This window comes from Bubalus bubalis, chromosome 15 (genome assembly GCF_019923935.1).
Source record: "Bubalus bubalis isolate 160015118507 breed Murrah chromosome 15, NDDB_SH_1, whole genome shotgun sequence".
In the NCBI taxonomy this organism is placed as follows: domain Eukaryota; kingdom Metazoa; phylum Chordata; class Mammalia; order Artiodactyla; family Bovidae; genus Bubalus; species Bubalus bubalis.
Genome location: NC_059171.1, coordinates 66,205,395 through 66,226,169, shown reverse-complemented (window position 1 = coordinate 66,226,169; position 20,775 = coordinate 66,205,395). Strand labels below are relative to the sequence as shown.

Here is a 20,775-nt window from a genome sequence, read left to right as displayed (position 1 = left end):
AACTGGACGTGGAACAACAGACTGGTTCCAAATAGGAAAAGGAGTTCGTCAAGGCTGTATATTGTCACCCTGCTCATTTAACTTCTATGCAGAGTACATCATGAGAAACGCTGGACTGGAAGAAACACAAACTGGAATCAAGATTGCCAGGAGAAATGTCAATAACCTCAGATATGCAGATGACACCACCCTTATGGCAGAAAGTGAAGAGGAACTCAAAAGCCTCTTGATGAAAGTGAAAGTGGAGAGTGAAAAAGTTGGCTTAAAGCTCATCATTCAGAAAACGAAGATCATGGCATCCGGTCCCATCACTTCATGGGAAATAGATGGGGAAACAGTGGAAACAGTGTCAGACTTTATTTTTCTGGGCTCCAAAATCACTGCAGATGGTGCCTGCAGCCATGAAATTAAAAGACGCTTACTCCTTGGAAGGAAAGTTATGACCAACCTAGATAGCATATTCAAAAGCAGAGACATTACTTTGCCAACAAAGGTCCGTCTAGTCAAGGCTATGGTTTTTCCTGTGGTCATGTATGGATGTGAGAGTTGGTCTGTGAAGAAGGCTGAGCGCTGAAGAATTGATGCTTTTGCACTGTGGTGTTGGAGAAGACTCTTGAGAGTCCCTCGGACTGCAAGGAGATCCAACCAGTCCATTCTGAAGGACATCAGCCCTGGGATTTCTTTGGAAGGAATGATGCTAAAGCTGAAACTCCAGTACTTTGGCCACCTCATGCGAAGAGTTGACTCATTGGAAAAGACTCTGATGCTGGGAGGGATTGGGGGCAGGAGGAGAAGGGGACGACAGAGGATGAGATGGCTGGATGGCATCACTGACTCGATGGATGTGAGTCTGAGTGAATTCTGGGAGTTGGTGATGGACAGGGAGGCCTTGCGTGCTGCGATTCATGGGGTCACAAAGAGTCGGACATGACTGAGCGACTGATCTGATCTGATCTGATGTGTCACAGCAGTTGTGTGACATAGAACGGTTTCCCTCTTCATTGATAGATTAACCATTTAGTTTCTGAGCCTGGAATGACTTACTCAAGTTTGTACAGTTAAAAATGGCCAAAACTGGAAACCATGGTAGTCATGAAAAAGTGCCACTCAGGTCTCTGGCTGCACGAAGCATAGTTCACTGACAGCCCTAGCTCCTGTACCTCTGATTCACTGCTGTGTCACACTGAGATCATGCTACCCAGCAAATGACTAAGCACTGCAAGTGAGCTAGTCCTATAAAACATGGTACTCTTCTAATGGATGACTTGAGTCACAAGAGTCCCTGTTGGCCTGGAGGAAAATTTTTGGGGAAGATTCTTCCTATCCAATTCCCCTTCCTTCCTGCTCTTCATCACAGGAGTCAGGTTTGCATCATAGTCTGAAAACTCTCTGCCTTCTGGTACTCCTTCCTCTTTATCTCTCCCATGCATCAGTGCTAAGTTGCTTCCAGTCGTGTCTGACTCTTTGCAACCCAGGGACTGTAGCCTGACAGGCTCCTCTGTCCATGGGATTCTCCAGGCAAGAATACTGGAGTGGGTTGTCATGCCCTCCTCCAGGGGATCTTCTTGATCAGGGATGAAACCTGTGTCTCTTATGTCTCCTGCATTGGCAGGCATGTTCTTTGCCACTAGCACCACCTGGGAAGCTCTATCTTTGCCATAAGTTTCCCAAATAAATGGGGTTTTTTGGACACACCAAGTGACGTGCAAGATCTTAGTTCCCTGACCAGGTCTTGAACACCAGCCTCCTGCAGTGGAAGCTCAGAGTCCTAACCACTGGACCACCAGAGAATTCCCTCTCCAAATAAATCTTGATCACACCAATGTCATCTTGGAATTGGCTCTTTGGAGGACCCACTCTCAGTTCAGTTCAGTCACTCAGTCATGTCTGACTCTTTGCGACCCCATGAACCACAGCACGCCAGGCCTCCCTGTCCATCACCATCTCCCGGAGTCTACCCAAACCCATGCTCATTGAGTTGGTGATGCCATCCAGCCATCTCATCCTCTGTCATCCCCTTCTCCTCCTGCCCTCAATCTTTCCCAGCATCAGGGTCTTTTCCAATGAGTCAGCTCTTCACATCAGGTGGCCAAAGTATTGGAGTTTCAGCTTCAACATCAGTCCTTCCAATGAACACCCAGGACTGATCTCCTTTAGGATGGACTGGTTGGATCTCCTTGAAGTCCAAGGGACTCTCAAGAGTCTTCTCCAACACCACTGTTCAAAAGCATCAATTCTTCTGCTACTTTATAGTCCAACTCTCACATCCATACATGACCACTGGAAAAACCATAGCCTTGACTAGACAGACCTTTGTTGGCAAAGTAATGTCTCTGCTTTTTAATATGCTGTCTAGGCTGGTCATAACTTTCCTTCCAAGGAGTAAGCATTTTTTCATTTCATGGCTGCAATCAGCATTATTAAAAAGCCTCAAAATGATGGTTTGATATTCGCTTCTTTTGCTGTCCCCAAATGGATGACAAAAAGTGGGAGGAAAAAGCAAGGGACCCAGGAAAACCTCAGGAAATGCAATCTTCCCTGGAAGAGTAGGAAATTCATTATCCTTTATATTAAAGCTTTGCTCCTACTTTTAGCAAATGGTGTGATTTTGATCTCTTAAAATAGGTGTCATCTTTAAGAGATGGGTGAACTGAGTAAAATAAGAAACATAAGAAGTGGATTCTTTTTTTATAACTTTCTTTTTTAAATTAGAATATGATTGCTTTACAATGTTGCGTTAGTTTCTGCTGTATAAAGAAGTGAATCATCTATATGTGTACATATATCTCCTCCCTGTTGAGCCTCCTTCCCACCCCACCCTCCGGCATCCCACCCCTCTAGGTCATCACGGAGCACAGCGGTGAGCTCCCTGTGCTGGCGGCAGCTTCCCACTAGCTTTTTACACACAGCAGTGTAAATACGTCAGTGCCACTCTCCGATTCGTCCCACCCTCCCCTTCCCCACGCATGGTTCTGCACATGCTTGTCTCTGTTTCTGCCCTGGAAAGCAATTCATTTGTACCATTTTTCTAGTTTCCACATATATGTGTTAATATGCAATTCTAAACTATCTATAGATCTTAATACTGGACCTATTTTTGTGGGTATTACCCTGTTGTTTTAATTGATATCAAATGTTTCCACTCAAGGTTGAAAATTGGTAATTGTACCTCAGCTCCCTTGTGGCTCAGCTGGGAAAGAATCTGCCTGCAGTGTGGGAGACCTGGGTTTGATCCCTGGGTTGGGAAGATCCCCTGGAGAAGGGAAAGGTTACCCACTCCAGTATTCTGGCCTGGACAATTCCAAGGACTGTATAGCCCATGGGGTCGCAAAGAGTCTGACACGACTGAGCGACTTTCACTTCACCCCTTCATGATTCAACAACTGAATGAAAAGGAAATAAATCCCCTGTTACAAATTGTGCTATAGTTTTTCTGTAAACTTCTGGGCAATGTAGCCTCTCAGTACACTGGAAGCTTAGTAGGAAAAGATACTGATTTCTTTGTACCAAGCAGGTGTTCCCTGTGTAAACAGTTAGGTGACAGTCATATAAAAGGGCACATTAGAGTCACCGAGGGACAAGAGACCTGACATGAGTCTGTGTGGGATTCAGTCTTCTTGAATTCTACGAGTGTTCCTTCTTCTCCCTTCTTGAGATGTACAGTAATGAAAAGAAAATGTTCTTGGCAAGACAGAAAGGGGAAACCAACTAACTGCTTTTGATTACCTGTCATTGAAATAGGAAACAGAAACACGATTTTGAAACCTATGAGTCAACAGAAGTCACCAGGTGGAGGAATACAGGGAAATTAGCTCAGGGTATTAGTTGAAGCAGAGAGGGAGTAGATGAGTCTACAAAGTGAAGGAGCCAGAAAGAGCCAGAGGAAACCTCCTAATGTCCAGGGGCTGATGGGAACCCTGAACAGCACAACAGTTCCTGAGCAATGTTTGCATCCCTAAAGGAGTGGTGGCCGGGGGGACGCTCTGTCAACATTTCTGCTCATCCACAAGGCTGCTTGCTGGAATCGATGCCACATGTAATAATAGTGATAAGAATAAGAATAAAAATAATGGCAGGACTTCTCTGGTAGTCCAGGGGTTAAGAAACCACCTACCAATGCAGGTGACATGGGTTCAATCCCTGGTCCAGGAAGATCCCAAATGCCTCAGGGCAACTACTGAGCCTGTGCCCCCTAGAACCTGTGCTCCGCAACAAGAGAAGCCATCACATGCGAAGCCCATGCACTGCAACTAAACAAAGGCCATGCACAACCAAAATAATGAACTTAATTTCAAAAGTAATAATGGCTGGGACTTCCCTAGTGATCCAGAGGTTAAGAATCTGGCTTGCAGTGCAGGGGAAGCCTGTTCAATACTTGGTCAGGGAACTAAGATCCCACATGCCATGAAGCAAGTAAGCCCCCACGCCCCAACTAGAGACCATGTGCTGCAATGAAAGATCCCACGTGACACAATGAATGAAGATCCTGTGGGCCAATGCAGCAGGAAAAATAAATATTTAAGAGAAAAAAATTTTAAATAATAATGGCAATTATGAATTTGAGCATTTTGATATGCCAGGAACTGTGGCAAACACCTTTATACTCTTATCTCATTTCATCCTCAGAACAACTCTGTAAAGTATCTAGCACTGTCCCTATTTTACAGATAAAGAAACAGGTATCAGAGAGCTTAAGCTGATGTGCCCAGGATCCACCATCCACCATCCTGAAGATAGCCAAGACTTGACTGTGAACTTCCGCCCTTAAGGTCCACACTTCACTGCTTCCCTATCCCATATTCAATATATCCATAAGACACGTTCCACCACTGGGGGTAACCTGCATGTTATTGTGTTTTGTGCAATTAAAAAAAACCAAGTCACAGTTAGACTGCACAGCACAGGGGAAGCATAACCAAAACTGGCGAGAGGACAAGTGTCTTTCTGGAAAATACTATTACGTTGTAAGAGACCCAGGAGAAACATACCATCCTCGTTCTACTACTGCCGTACCGTGAAAAATGGATGGCTCTGACTCCATGTAACTGTGAAATTCTCATAGGTTGAAAGTGCATTTGAGAACAGTTGCTATCACCCTTGATTTCTTCCCAAGCATACTGAAAAGCTCTTAGAGGAGAGACAAGATACGTTTCACTCTTCTTGCCCCCATCATCCCATCCATTGTAGGCATCCAATTAGTAGTATATAGAGTTTTGAAACTCTGATAGATTATCTGTGTCTGCAAGAGGCAAGACAAAGGAGAACAGTAGTGTGTGTATTTGCTGACTCAACTCCTGAAGATCCCCAGGAAGCTGACTTTCTAAAGCTTGAACACTACACATTTGTTTTAGTAATAGTCACTCTCTTCTAACAATGGGAAGACCAGAAAATGCAAGGCGGTTGGGTCCAAGTGAATGGATGTCACAGCACCCTCATTTTGCTTAGAAAATTCACCACTGTTTATTGAAAAGATCAGGCTGCAATCAGCTTTTATTTAAAAATATCAATGCACTTTCCAGACTCAAAGGGCAACATCATAATTAACTAAGTTGATAATACTAAAGGGCTTTGAGCCTCTATGGTGAAAAAGTAGGGCACCATATTATGGGCTCAAAACTAGCTGGGCTTCATCTTTTCCTCAGGACCTGGCCTTCTCATCGAACTTGAGGAGTATGGGCCCACTTCTGAGCTTCTGTCCTTGAAACAACTGGGAGGGTTCAGAGCAATTTTGAAGCATGTGGGTAGTTGGCTTGAGACATCCCAACTGGCATGCATCCTAGCGTAACATCAGGCCACTGGTGACATGGCCACTGACTCCTTCCAACCAAGCGGCTAATCTTCTTTCCATCCTCATACACAGGTCTATTGCTTTCTTTCCACACACTCAACTGGCATTGCAAAGTTCTTTAAGGGATGCTTGCCAAGTAACACACAAACTGTCTAGAAGGCTCTGACCCAAAATGTCTCTGCTTTGATGAAACATTTTGACATTTGACTTTTTTTTTTTTTTTTTTGCATCAGCTGGTTTGGGAGATTTTTTCCACCTCATCATCTTCTCTATTATCCTTTTACTGTCTCCCTTTACTGACGATCATCGTCTCTATAGATATGAGAGTAGAAGAGATTTGTGTGCTAAGTCGGTTCAGTTGTGTCTGACTCTTTGAGACCCTGTAGATTGTAGCCCATCAGGCTCTTCTGTCCATGGGATCCTCCAGGCAAAAATCCCGGAGTGGGTTGTCATGCCCTCCTCCAGGGGACCTTCCTGACCTAGGGGTTGAATCCATATCTCATTATGTTTCCTGCATTGGCAGGCAACTTCTTTACCACTAGCACCTGTTTAAACTGGTGCAAAGCAAAGAGATAATTTTATAACTGGTTTGCTGCTCTCCTGGTGTCATCTGGGAAACAAGAGTTCAAATCCCTGAATGAACTTGTTTTCCTTGTGGGTTTAATTACCATATGCTTCCCACCTCCCATCACCATGGATACGTGCCAGGGGTCGTGTTGACCAGATGTCCATGAATCTGCACTTGCCTGAGCCCACAGGTCTGCCTAGCACCAGCAGCATCTACACTCAGCCGCCTCTCACAGAAAACAGTGACTTTCCTAGGATCCATTTCTGGAGCTTCAGTGATCAATAGGACCAGTCCAGAACCTGCTAGGTCTTTGCCAAAGTTCTAGGATATGTTTGCCAGTGTTAAAGCTGGGAAATGATTTTTACCTTCTTACTTTTCTAACATAATTACAAGAGGTTAGGTAGGAACCTGGAAAGTCTCGTTCCAGAAAGAAAGAAACTGCTAAAAAAACCTGATGGGGGCATGTGGAAAGGACACAGGAGCCAACCTGAAGGGGCTTTCTCTGGAAAAATAGGAGACAACTTGAGTATCAAAATCAATAACAGGAATGGATTATAACACATTAGATAACAATCTGAAAACCCATATTAATACTGAAAAGGGGAAGGGCTAGATGAAGAAGAGAGAGGGGAAAACTCTTTTTATACTCAGAGTAATAATAGAAAATAAGATTTTCATCCCTAGTACGCATGCTCAGTTTCTCAGTCACATCCAACTCTTTGAGACCCCATGGACTACAGCCTGCCAGGCTCCTCTGTTCATAGACTTCTCCAGGCAAGAATACAGAATACTGAGTGGGTTACCATTCCCTTCTCCAGGGGGCCTTCCTGACCCAGGGATCAAGCCCACGTCTCCGGCTTGCAGGTAGTTTCTTTACAGTATGAGCCACCAGAGAAGTCTTTTCATCCTTAGAGTGAGCACTAGCTAAGAATCATCAGTGAGGGCTAAAACCTCTTCCCATGTCCCCTAAATTTATGCTTGTCCCACCAGCCTGCTGAATGTGCCCGTATCTGTAATTAAGAAACAGTTCACTACTCTCCTCTCCATAACTGCCCACACTTAATGGGTTAAGTCCCTGCTCTATTGAGATGGCAAGAATCTCTAAGGGGAGAAAAAGACAATAATATTTCATAGCACACAATGAATTGTTGAGGACGCCATGTGAAATTTGTGGATGCAAAGTGATGTCCAAGGTGCTCTTCAAATTCATCCTTAAAAAAAATTGTCTCTGCAGCTCCTCAGACAGGCCTTTTCCTGTGGTGGCCTCTGGAAGTGGATTTGACAGTTGGCAAAGGGATTCGCAAAGGGTTTTTAACCCAAATCCTGCTCTACTAACTGCCTTTTGTCTTTGGAACATAAGATTTATTTTCTCACAGCAGGTGTGTACACAACAAAGGAATGTCAATGGAACCAGGAGAGGTCTAGACACACTACCCACAGATCAGACCCACAGTAAACACCTCTCTCAATCACATGAAGAGGAAGTGGATGAAAAGGGAGCTGATTCTCGGGAATAATTTCCTATAAGCCTCTTTGTTAGGAAGGAGGTCAGCCTGGGGTCAAACTTGTCCACTGACCATGTGTGCAAAGTGTAGGTGGGGCTTTTGCTACACAAAGCTCTGCTTATTCAGGAGAGCGGTGACTCAGGAAGTTCACAAATTCCCAGATTAAATGCTCATTAACAAATCATTTTCTGGAACTTCGCTGGTGGTCAAGGGTTAGGAATCCTGCTGCCAGTGCAGCGGGTCTTGGTTCAATCCCTGGCGGGAGAATTAAGGTTCCACGTGCCAACTAAGTGCCTCAACTAGAGAGCCTGTGCATCACAACTAGAGACCAGCCCAGGCACCACAACAGAACATCTGCGTGCTGCAACTGAGCCCCGAAAAAGTCAAAACTAAGATTGAAAAAATTTAAAAATAAAAACAATCTTTAAAAAAACAACCTCCTCATAGAATGCATTTAAGAAGAGATGGGGAAAATGCCAGCAAGGCCTCAGGATCCTCAATGAGGGTGACCACCAGGGCCCTGGTGGGTGTTAATATACTGGGGGGTGTTAAGGGTGGGTGTCGTCTGAGAACTGTCTCCCGCATCAGCCCCAAGGAGAAAGCTCAATCCACACCTCTTCACAAAGGCAGAATGAGACAGGACTTCAGTCTGGGTCACTGAAGGACCTTCTCAGATTGCTAAGTGAGACTAGTAAGAATGGCATCTGTTTGCTGAGGTGAGTCTCACCGCTTTCCTGGCACTCTTACCGGTGCACCATTGCAGCTTGTTCCAAGTGACCTCTGGAGTGGGTCCAATGTCCTTTCTGTTTTAAAGATGAGAAAACTGAGGGGGCCTACAGATCTGCCTGGTGGGGATCACTCAGACAGTAAGTGGTGGAAAGGGAATTCAAACCCAGGCAGGCAGGCCTTCGTGGAGTCCACGAGCTTAGTCACCACGCCCTCCAGTCCAAGTCATGAGTGTCCCTCACTCATTGTGAAGCTCTGCCTTCTTCTCTGACTTCAAGGCCCTGCTCAAATGAATGGCTTCTTCCTCTCCTTCAGAGGGCACATATAAATACAAACGCAAATATATATATAAATGTAATACAATCTCTTATGGCATTGTTAGTTCGTTTATTCTTTTTTAAAAAATACTTTATTTTAGGAGTTGTTCAAATGTCCTTTTTTATGTTACTTTGTGTTGTGAGTTTTTTTAATTATTAGTTATTTATTTGGCTGCATCAGGTCTTGGCTGTGGCACACAGGAGTTTTGATCTTTAGCTGTGGCATGCAAACCCTTAGTTGCAGCATGTGAGACCTAGTTCCCTGACTAGGGATTGAACTCAAACCCTCTGCATTAGTTCAGAGCCTTCGCCTCTGGATCACCAGGGAAGTCCCTTCATTGATTCTTTATAGATACCAAGGGTACACAAGACACAAAATATAAAACCAGGGAGGGAGGAAAATATGGTTATAAAAGTATAAAAGGTCAGCTCATGGGATCCTCATAGTGATGGAACAGTTCTGTATCTTAACCATGGTGTTAGATCCCAACCCAACACAGGTGATACAACTGTACAGAGCCAAACACACACTTCTACACACACACACACACACACACACACACACATGAGTACAAGTAAAACTTAGGAAGGCTGAGTACAATCAGTGGATTGTTTCAAAGTTGATGTACTAGTTGTGATATTGTACTATAGTTTTGCAAGATGTTACCTTTGGGGAAACCGGGCAAAGAGTGCATGAGATCTCTCTGTATTATTTCCCATAATCGCGTGTTATCTTCACTTCTCAACAGCCTACAATGGTCTCAATAAAAATTTCAATTAAAAAAAAAAAGAAGGAAAATAATGCCACCTAGTAGGATACATATATGCACAGGCTTGAGGATAGAAATGACTCAGTGCGTACATGTTTATCTTGCCCACTAGACTGTGGTATCAGTGAGGGTGGGGACCACGTCTTTTATAAAATCACAGCCCTAGGAAGAAATGGCTAAGTAGGTAGAGTTCCCTTTCCTGCCCTCCCTCTTTCTCTAGTTCTCACATTTGACTGCATTTGAAGCTACCTGACCCTCATCCCAAAGATGTCTGATGTTTTCCCTTCCCTGAATATCATCCATCAAGGGCATCTCTCAGTACTATGTTTATAATCAAGATATAAATGAGAGAGGCAGCCTGGGGTAGTACAACTGCAGAGTGGAAGTAAGACGACAAGCCCTAGAAAGCGAGGTCCTGCCTCTATATTTACCAATTTAACCCTTCTCTGAATCAGACTCCCTTCCAAGAAAAGTATTATTTTCACACCTGTCTCTCACTATTGATATGAACTCTAGCAGGTAAGGAGGGCTGGCATCCTGGAAAGAATGTAAGATTCTGGAACCAGAAGAATTGAATTTGATTCTCAGTTCTACTACTTACTGGCTATGTGTTGGTGGATAATTCATGTGACATCTCCAGTGTTCATCATCTTCAGTTATACTAAAGCCCATCATCCTTCCCTCATATGTAAATGGAAACACTCTGAAAGGAGCATCAAATAAAGGCCTGTGTAGCTCTGCCTAGCTCACCACCATCTCCTTAATATTGATATTTTTGCATGTTCATGGTACAGAATGGATGCTTAATAAATATAGTTGGATGAATGGGTGGAAGAATTAAATCATGGGCCTCCAGTGAAACTATTCTTTATTTCAACCAACTCCTAATACCTCACAAGCTAAGAACCTGGAGCCTTTCCAGAAGATCTCTATCCTTAATTTCTTCATAGTTCATCTTTTAAAGCCATTTCCTAAGGCCACTGGACATGACCTAGTGACTAAACAACAACAAAAAGGCCACTGGTGAGTCCCAAACTCACAGCCATTCATTGGTATTAAAACACCCTGTTTCCCTTAGAAACATCTGGGTGTGTCTGGGTGTGCATCACTGTCTCTAGATTGCTGTTTTAAAACATGAATCAGTTGAAATAGATGATGGCTACTATAAGAAAACCTGACAAAGAGTCTTGTTCTACTGATGTCTTTCAACAGCTGATATGAATCAGTTGTTGAAAGATATCAGCTGTTGAAACACATGTATATAAATACATGTGAAAGAATCCTATTTCCTTTTCTTTTTCCTCATATTCCAGTTTTATCAGTTGGATTTCTTAGTAGCAAATTACAGAAACACTCCCTGGCTAGATTAACTAGAAAAAGAATGTGTTAAAGGATATGAGACAGTTTCAAATTCTCAAAAGTGAGATGCGAAAGTGAAGTCACTCAGTCGTGTCCAACTCTTTGCGACCCCATGGACTGCAGCCCCAGGGTCCTCCATCCATGGGATTTTCCAGGCAATAATACTTGAGTGGGTTGCCATTTCCTTCTCCAGGGGATCTTCCTGGAGATCAAGCCCAGGGATCGAACCCAGTCTCCCAGATTGCAGGCAGACTCTTTACCATCTGAGCCACAAGGGAAGCCCCAGATTCCCAGGGAAACTGGGAAAACCTTGAAGACTACAAAGCCAGGAGCAATGCCTCACACGTCACAGACAGCCCCTGGGTAGATCCCACCTCTGGGTACAGATACTTCAGTTTATCCACCACACTGGGAACCAGAGGTACTGCCAGAACCTCTGGTACTGCTCTCTCTGAGAAAATGGATATTTGGGGACTTCCCTGGTGGTCCAGTGGCTAAGACTCTGCACTCCCAATGCAAGGGACCCAGGTTCAATCTCTGGTCTGAAAATAAAATCTCACATCCTACAGCAAAGACCTGGTGCACCCAAAATAAAGAAATAAATAAGAAAATAGGCTATTTGCCCTTCCCCTCACCAAAATCATTCTATGCTCCACCTGTTTATTTGTGTCACTAGCTTTCAATTCAAAATCTCAAGTGCACACATCTGACTGGTGCAGCTGGAGTCTAATGTCAGCATCCTAGCTGCAAGGGAAGCAGGTTTATTATGGGTTTTACCTTGGGAAGAATTTACAGATGGGAAAAGAAGATTAAAGGTGTAGAGCAGTTGAAAAGAAAAACATAGTCTCATTCCACCAACAATAAATAACTTCAATAAATCACCACCAGGCAGCAGTAATATTGGTTAATTCAAATACTATTTTTTGCTCTAAAAAATTGAACATGTTGGAATATTCATCAGTGAATTCATCTGTATCCTTTATATGCAAAGGTGAGCATTTAATGAGAATTTATGGAGAAATTCTGATGAGAAGACTTTTTTCAAATTCCATTAGAAGGTAATTTACAAATCAATGAAACTTTGATTCATATTCAAGTATTAACAGAGAAATTAATATTCCTCTCTAACCCTTATCATCATTTGTAGCAATTACATAAGTAGAGCCCTGCCTTATTCACAACATGGACTTTGCATACCTTTCCAGAAAGGGAAAAAGAAGCAGTGAGAAGAAATCTCATCAGACAACAACTTTAGAAACAGGGATATATAGAGGTGTAAGACAGCAGTCAGTAAAGCTTCATAAAGAACAAATCCTGTCAAACTAAATTAACTCAGCTCTCTTGCCAAGCTAAGCTAAGCTAAGTCACTTCAGTCGTGTCTGACTCTGTGTGACCCCATAGATGGCAGTCCACCAGGCTCCTCCGTCCCTGGAATTCTCCAGGCAAGAACACTGGAGTGGGTTGCCATTTCCTTCTCCAAGGTAACTGCAGAACATGGAGAAGAAGTGATAAATGTGATCTACGTTTATTTTGTCAGTGTTTGGGATTCTGCCTTGAATAAAGCAGGCATTAGTAAAGTAAGATAGTATCAGCCAGCCCACCCATCTACCAGCCAGAGGTACAACTTGTGAAGAAGCATTAAAATAAGATCTCTTTGGAAACGAATGGTGCTTCCACAAAAGCCGGTGTGAAGATTTTCAAAACATAAGATGCTTATTAGAGTCAAAGCCAAAAATTAAGTTTCACAAATAAAAACTAGGTTGCCCTTCAGATATTTGAATAAAGAAATGTGACTTCTATCATTGAATCCTTACCACTCAGAGTTCACTTGGTTTTCCCAAAGGATTAATACAGATTTTATTTCCACTAACCAGTTCCCGTAGAGACGTAGAAAATTTTTTTTCATCAATCCTCTTATCTCACGAATAACTAGACTCACTATTATGATGACTAGCCCAATCTTTCAGCCAAGCCATGAGTTGAATCTTTTATTTTCCCCAAAATGAGATTGGTTGTTAAAGTCTCATTATTGACGTCTGACTCACTTCTGTGATATAAAACTAAGCTCCCAAGAAGCTTGTCTTTTTCACTGCCTGCCATTTACTGATTAGGCAAATCGCAAAACTTCTCCAGACTCTCGCTTTCTTACCAGACATTTCCTCACCAGCTTTGGAATAAATCTTGGGGGCAAATCTCTCCATCACCATGTTGGAGTGATGATGGCCAAGAGCCACGACTCTTGGCTCAGAGAGTAGAAACTCACTGTGCAGCAGCCCCTCCCCAGGACAGGAAAAGACACAGCCGGAGGAGAACAAAGAGGGCAAGACAGGATGCTGAGGCAAGAGATCACCGCTGCTGTATTTTTGGAAACCAGAGCCAGGACACATGATTCAGAGGAAAAGAAGAGCTTTGGATGAGTCAGTCTGGGTTCAAAGCTGACTCTACCACCTTTATTATTTTTTTTAAAAATATGGACCATTTTTCAAGTCTGTATTGATTTAGTTACAATATTGTGCTTCCATGTTTTGTTTTGGTTTTTCGACCACAAGGCATGTGGGTTCTTAGCTTCCCAAGCAGGGATCAAACCCACATCCCCCTGCATTGGAACATGCTAAGTTGCTTCAGTAGTGTCTGACTCTTTGTGATCCTATGGGCTGTAGCCCTCCAGGCTCCTCTGTCCATGGGATTCTCCAGGCACGAATACTGGAGTGGGTAGCCATGCCCTCCTCCAGGGGATCTTCCCAGCCCAGAGATCAAACTTGTCTCTTATGTCTCCTGCATTGCCAGGCAGGTTCTTTTCCATAGTGCCACCTGCAAAGTTTTAATCACTGGCCCTCCAGGGAAGTCCCTCTGCCCTTCTTAGCTACAGAGTCTTCACCAGCATCTCTTAATATTTACCTCCCTGGGCTGTGTAAGAGTCAGTGGGATTAAATAGAATATAGAAAGATAATCACCAACTTATGAATGGTTTTGGGGGGGCTGGGGGAATTGTAGGGGGACACTAACATATAAATCATATACATCAATTATAAGATATAAAGCAAGTTCAACATGTAGATCCAAAGGTGACCCTTGGAATCTAGAAGCATGGCAATTTCTTTTTGCAGTGGGGAGTAGGGTAGGGAAAGGGCATAGGGAGAAGCATTCCAGGCTCTCTTGAGTCCAGGCTCTGTGTCTCTTATGTCTCCTGCATTGGCAGGTGGGTTCTTTACTGATAGAGCCACGTGGTTACTCAGCCTTAAAAAAGAATGAAATCCTGTCACATCCTACAACATAGGTGAACCTTGAGGACATTATACTGAGTGAAATAAACCAGTCACAAAAAGACAAATCCTATGTGATTCCACTCACATGAGGCATCAAAAGTAGTCAACATGTTGATGTATGGCAAAAACAGCAACAATATTGTAAAGTACCCCCCCATTTAAATAAATAAATAAAAAATTATTAAAGTAGTCAAACTCAGAATAGTGATTATCAGGGCAGGGGAGGAGGAAATTGGGAGCTGGTGTTTAGTGGGTACAGAGTTTGTTTCAAAAGATGAAAAAGTTCTGGAGATTGTTTGCTCAACAATGTGCATATACTTAACACCCCTGAATACTCTTAAAAATGGTTAAGATGGTAAATATTATAGTATGCCTTTTCTATTTTAAATTCTATTTTAATTTTTAAGAAAACAGCCCCTCAGTGGCAGACACCTAACTTGATCTGTCTTCTGTCTCCAGTATCTAGAAGAGTCCCTGGCATTTGAATTTGTTGAATGAGTAAACAAATGAATATCACATTGCTTAAAACTTTATTATGAAATCACGAAGTCCCAGAGTAGGAAGAGACCCCAAAGGTCAAATCAGTGTGTCTTCCTGTATAAAGCGTGTATTCCCTACCCAACAGCAGCTATGTGGTCATTCAGAGTCACCATGAGTGCTCCTTGCTCAATCCTGTCTCCCAGACAGAGCTACCATGCCTCCATCTCTCCTCCCAGCTCTGGGGGCCATAGAACCAGTCTAGTCTTGTTTCTTCAGGACAAACCAGCGTTACCCTCCAAATGCTCGATTTTGAAGTGGATTACAACCCTTGGGGGCCAGTGTACCCATCCATTTACAGGAAGCCATAGAGTCATAGAAGGATTCAAGAACTGGCCAGAGCACACCCACTCTGAGCTGCAGTTCACACTGGCCACCCTGTGTCCCTCATGGACTGACCGCCCTGGCTGCCCTGGCTTTGCCCCATGCCACACACTGAAGGGCACTCGTGAAGTATTTGTTGAACAAAAAGAATCTATTCATCCAACTGCCTTTAAGCAGAGCTCTCTAAGAGGTAACCTCAGTGATGAAGGTCCAGCTATTTTTAAGGACTCCAAAGCAAGGTCACTTCACTCACTTTCTCTGAAACTGCTTCCAACATTCAGTGACCATTTCATGTAAAAGCATTCACTCTTCAGCTGTCTGCTTTCTGGACTGTTCTATAATTGTGCCATGAGTTTGAAGTCCCATCAACCCAGCTAAGCCTCGAGCTTCCACAACTTCTCTTGCCCCATAATAGCCCCTGATACAAATACAGATTAAATTTTAAAAACCTTTGACCTCAGCCAGATTCTCATTTCTAGAAATTTATCCTGAGGATGAGATCATACAACTTTGCCAATGAACAAAGTTGAATACACAAGGATGTTTATTATGGAATGATTACATTAGCCAAAAATGGGAAATAACTCAAATATTCATCAGCCGGAGGCTAATTAAATAAATGTATTTTGTATATACAGTGGAGTATCAGGTATTCATTAGCAGTGATAGGGCAATATGTACTCATTTAATTTAAAAAGAACCACCATACAAGACACAAGCACAAATTTGATTAGTTCAAGAAGAAAATGCAAGAAAAGGATTTAACTCTCACGGAATCTTGGTACGATATGGGAAAAGAAACCATAAAAGTCACAGTGCTTTTTAATATTAAGCACTTCTCTTCAATCACCCACTGGATAATGGAATTTTCAGTGCATGTTGATAATATTCAGAGGAAAAGTAGGTTACAGAATGGCATGTATAACACAATTCAGTCTATGGTTTTAAAAATGCATATCAGCATAGAAAGATGCCTGAAGGGATTGTTCATCAGAAAGAGGAGTATTCATCTCTGGGAGGCAGGATTGGGGTAATTTTACTTTCATCCTTATACCTTTTAGGAGAAGGCAATGGCACCCCACTCCAGTACTCTTGCCTGGAAAATCCCATGGACAGTGGAGCCTGGAAGGCTGCAGTCCATGGGTCGCCAAGAGTCGGACACGACTGAGCAACTTCCCTTTCACTTTTCACTTTCATGCATTGGAGAAGGAAGTGGCAACCCACTCCAGTGTTCTTGCCTGGAAAATCCCATGGACGGAAGAGCCTGGGGGGCTGCAGTCCATGGGGTCGCGCAGAGTCGGACACAACTGAAGCGACTTAGCAGCAGCAGCAGCAGCTATACCTTTTACCGTGTGGTCTTACACTTTTATAAAAATTGTGCATTATGTTTACAATCAGCAAAAATTGTAAGGTTCTTTTCATTTGGGGAAAAAAAAACTGTATCTGGAACAAGAAGGATCTTATCAAATACTAGTTAAATGGAAACTGACTCACAGTCTTTTGGTACAGGCAGGATTATACAAACAACATGAATAGATGAAGACCTAAAAGGCCTTCCTGACTGCTAAATTGCACCAAAATGCCCTAGTCTGCCTGCCTGAGTCAACACCACGGAAGTAACGTTTCTACTGATGTCATGAGGACTCACCATAAGTGAAATCCTCCACAGTTTTGAAAGGCTTTGCTTTCGACATCTCATTCAACCTTCAAAACTAGATTTGTGACCAGTTTCCCAAACTGAACTCCTAAATGTCTGTCTGGCCAGCATAGGCAACATTTCCGGGTGGGGATGCACAGTTGTTTGTTGGATGGATGAGCAAGTAGCTGGATGGATGGGTGGACAGATGGATAATAGGAATGAATTCTTTTCCCTCTTTTACAGACAAGAAAACAGAGAAGCAGAGGTGAAGCAATAGTCAATTATTAACTCAAGGGTTGGACTCACTCCTGTATATGGTTTCCTAATCAGCTGTCTTTTATCAAAAGCCACTCTCACCCCAAATCTTTCTTTAGGAGGAAACTCTTCACTATCACTGACAGACGTATACCTGATAACCAGGGGTGATATTCAAAGTGGCATGGGTATTGACCTGTCAAAGTGGCACTGGTGCAGGACCCTGGAGACCCCCTGCCTCGATCGGCATTAACCCATTAATGGCTGGATGTCAGTGGATCCTAGGTGTCAGGATATTCATTGGGTTCAAGATAGGAGCCCACCCAGCCACTGGTTTAGAACTATTTCATTAATTTACCAATAAATGCAGCCAAACACATGCATAATGGTTGGATATGAACTCTGCCAAAAACCCTCCATGACACTGCAGTGTTACTCCCCAAGTGAGAAGCTCTACTCTCTCTCCACGCACAGCATGGCCCTTGCTCTGAGCACTATTTATAACTCCACTTGAAACCTTCATCCTGACACATCCAATTTGCATGCACAAATGAAATTAAATGTCATTATCCTCTTCTGAAATTTTTCCTGAGCCTGGCCATAGCAGAGGATCAGGGCAGGTCTATAGAGGGAAAGAATGATTATAATGGGAGAGAAGATGTGATAAAATCTCAAAAAAAGAACTTCCCAGTCCAGTGGTTAAGACTCCACTTAAGGGCTGCACAGGTTCAGTTTTTGGTTGGGGAACTAAGATCCCACATGCCATGCAGCATGGCCAAAAAAATAAAATAAAATAAAATCTCAAAAAGTACAAGACAGCCCCATAGAAGACCAGTCCTTGTTTGAATGCAGCTCTCTCTGGACACACATATGCTGTGTATGTGCAATTTTGTTCCAGGCACCAGGTAAGATTCTGGAAGACAGACTGTCCCTGACCTCAGTCTGCTCAGAGTTCCAGAAAGTAGCAAGAGAGACATTGGACGTAGCTGTTGTATACATGGAAAGTGAGAGCGGACAAGAGCACTGTGGGAATTCAGAGGAGAGAGAGTTTCTTTCCCCCAGAGGAAATCTAGCAGGGCTGCCTGAGGAAAGCGACTCCCACCTGGGTCTTCTTGAGAAACTGTGACAGTAACCCTTGAGAAGGAAGGGAAATGTACCATCAGAGCAACTCAGGCCAGTCTGGAAGCAAACATTCCTGTGCAAGGCATTTACCCGGAAAATATGCAGACAGACATCGCATGTGCCCTACTGAACTTGTCCTCTCAGAGCGATCATGCTTTCTCACCTCCCAGCTTTTACCCCTGCTGTGTCTTCTACCTGGAACATTCTCTCACCTTCTCGACATTCAGGAATGTTGTTTACCATTCACCCTCCACCTCTCAGCTTAGATGCACTTTTTCTGAAAAGCCTTCCTTGATCCTCCAAAATGGATGAAATTTCTCTTCCCACCCGGGTTCCTACTCCTATCATAATTTCACAGCACCTGCATCATAGTCGTCTATTTTGCTATTCATCAATACCACTTATCTGCAAGTGCTCTGAAAGAAGATCTGGGTGATCCGTGTGTGTGGACCCAGAACCTAGTAAAGAGCTGTACTCGTAACAGATATATTTAATAAATGATTGAGTTTTCAAAAATGATTCAGCAGCCTATTTGTATACCATTACCCCAATCCTGTCCCCAAGCAGAGCTGACGATGTGCCCAGCTAATTCTACCAAGTTGCTTTGTAGATGAAATGATACAAATGGGCTTAGACCCCTTTTCATCAGCCCACCCCTTTTCGCCAGCCCCAAGCCAAATGAAGAGCCAAGGCTTGTTCTGGACACACGACTAACTTCCCCAAGGCCCTTGGGGCCATAAGGGTGCAGACTGAGCCCCAGCAAAACTCCCCAGGCAGGTCCAAGAATGAGACCATAGGACTAAAAAGACCCCACTTCTTATTTACAAAATGAGAGAAGAGACTTTGAGGCAAGAGATGGCCAGAGCAAGAAAAGAAACCACAAGTTTAAGCTGGCTTTATAGGTTAGTGCAATTACATCAGGAAAGGGCCTGGTTTCCAAAAATACAAAGCATTTAATGTTAACCCTTTATAGCTCCCCAGTGGCTCAGACTGTAAAGAATCTGCCTGCAGTGCAGGAGATTCGGGTTCGATCCCTGGGTCAGGAAGATGCCCTGGCAAAGGAAATGGCAACCCACTCCAGTATTCTTGCCTGGATAATTCCAAGGACAGAGGAGCCATGGGACCACAAAGAGTCAAACAGGACTGAGCAGCTAACACTTTTACTTTCACTTTTCACCTTATGGCTCAGTTGGGAGAGCTAAAGGAATTTTTCTAATGTTCAGAATATTAACAATGGTTATCTCCAGTGATACTGTGAGTGATTTTTAAAATCCTCATAGCTTCTATATTTTCCAAGTTTTCTACAATGAATATGATATATTTTCTCATCAGAAGGGGAAAAATCTGTCTCTTAGGTGCATGTATGTACTCAGTCATGTCCGACCCTTTGTGACCCCATGGACTGTAGCTTGCCAGGCTCCTCTGTCCATGGAATTCTCCAGGCAAGAATACTGGAGTGGGTTGCCATTCCCTTCTCCAGGAGATCTTCCTGACCCAGGGATCAAACCCATGTCTCCTGCATTGGCAGGTGGATTCTTTACCACTTGAGCTGCCTGGGAAGCCCTTTAAGTGCATGGTCAGACCCAGCCGTCCTTTCTGGCCCATGAACTTTCCCTCCTAAGCTTTAAGTCTCAGTTAATCTTTAAGGATTTTTTGAAGGGAGGCCCTCCTTTCCCAGCTCCCGGCCCTTTGGCTCTGGCCACACCCAGAAACCTTGCTAGCAAAAGGAAATATATTACTTGGCTTTGGATGGCTTCTCCATTCTTCCTCTTCTTGGTGGCTCCTCTGGGCTAGGAACTGGCAAAATCCTGATGTCTGGCTTTATCCAGATCCTGAGCACAGGCTTCTGAGTTTCACAGTCATCTGGTGGGTGAGGCTGTTTGGGGTGTGGCTGAATCAACACTCACTGGCGTGCACAGCTATTCTTGAGCATCGTGTTACCCAGTGTAATCAAATGTGCAAAAGGAAACTGTCCCACCAAGAGTAGACCCATCCGTCAGACACGCCTAGCAGCACGTGTCTTAATTCCCTTCAATGACAGAACCAAAGGCTAAGTGCCTTCAAGCCTCAAACTCATATTCTTCTAAGACCATGGTGGCTCAAGTGCTAAAGAATCCACCTGCCAACCCTGGAGATGCACGTTCGATCCCTGACTTGGGAAGATCCACTGGGGGAGGAGATGGAACCCACTCCAGTATTCTTACCTGGAGAATCCCATGGACAGAGGCGCCTGCTGCTGCTGCTGCTGCTAAGTCACCTCAGTCGTGTCCGACTCTGTGCGACCCCATAGACAGCAGCCTATCAGGCTCCCCTGTCCCTGGGATTCTCCAGGCATGAACACTGGAGTGGGTTGCCATTTCCTTCTCCAAAGCATGAAAGTGAAAAGTGAAAGTGAAGGTGCTCAGTCGTGTCTGACTCTGTGCGACCCCATAGACAGCAGCCCATCAGGCTCCCCCGTCCATGGGATTTTCCAGGCAAGAGTACTGGAGTGGGGTGCCATTGCCTTCTCCACAGAGTAGCCTAGTGGGCTGCAATCCATGGGGTTGCAAAAAGCTGGACATGACTGAGTATACACACACACATATACCATCTCATTGCA

At 43.7% G+C, this 20,775-nt stretch overlaps 1 protein-coding gene across 2 annotated transcripts in view; it reads right to left on the bottom strand.

Annotated features, from left to right (window-relative positions):
- FER1L6 (fer-1 like family member 6) overlaps nucleotides 1-20,091 on the bottom strand; it is a 175,548-nt gene extending 155,457 nt beyond the window's left edge. For both annotated transcript variants that reach the window (XM_044928802.2, XM_025265468.3), the window contains exon 1: nucleotides 19,916-20,091. In XM_044928802.2, coding sequence (XP_044784737.2) covers nucleotides 19,916-19,938 — 23 coding nt within the window. In that variant the 5' untranslated portion in view covers nucleotides 19,939-20,091. The remainder of the gene's footprint in view (nucleotides 1-19,915) is intronic.
- Between the last annotated feature and the right edge of the window lie 684 nt (nucleotides 20,092-20,775).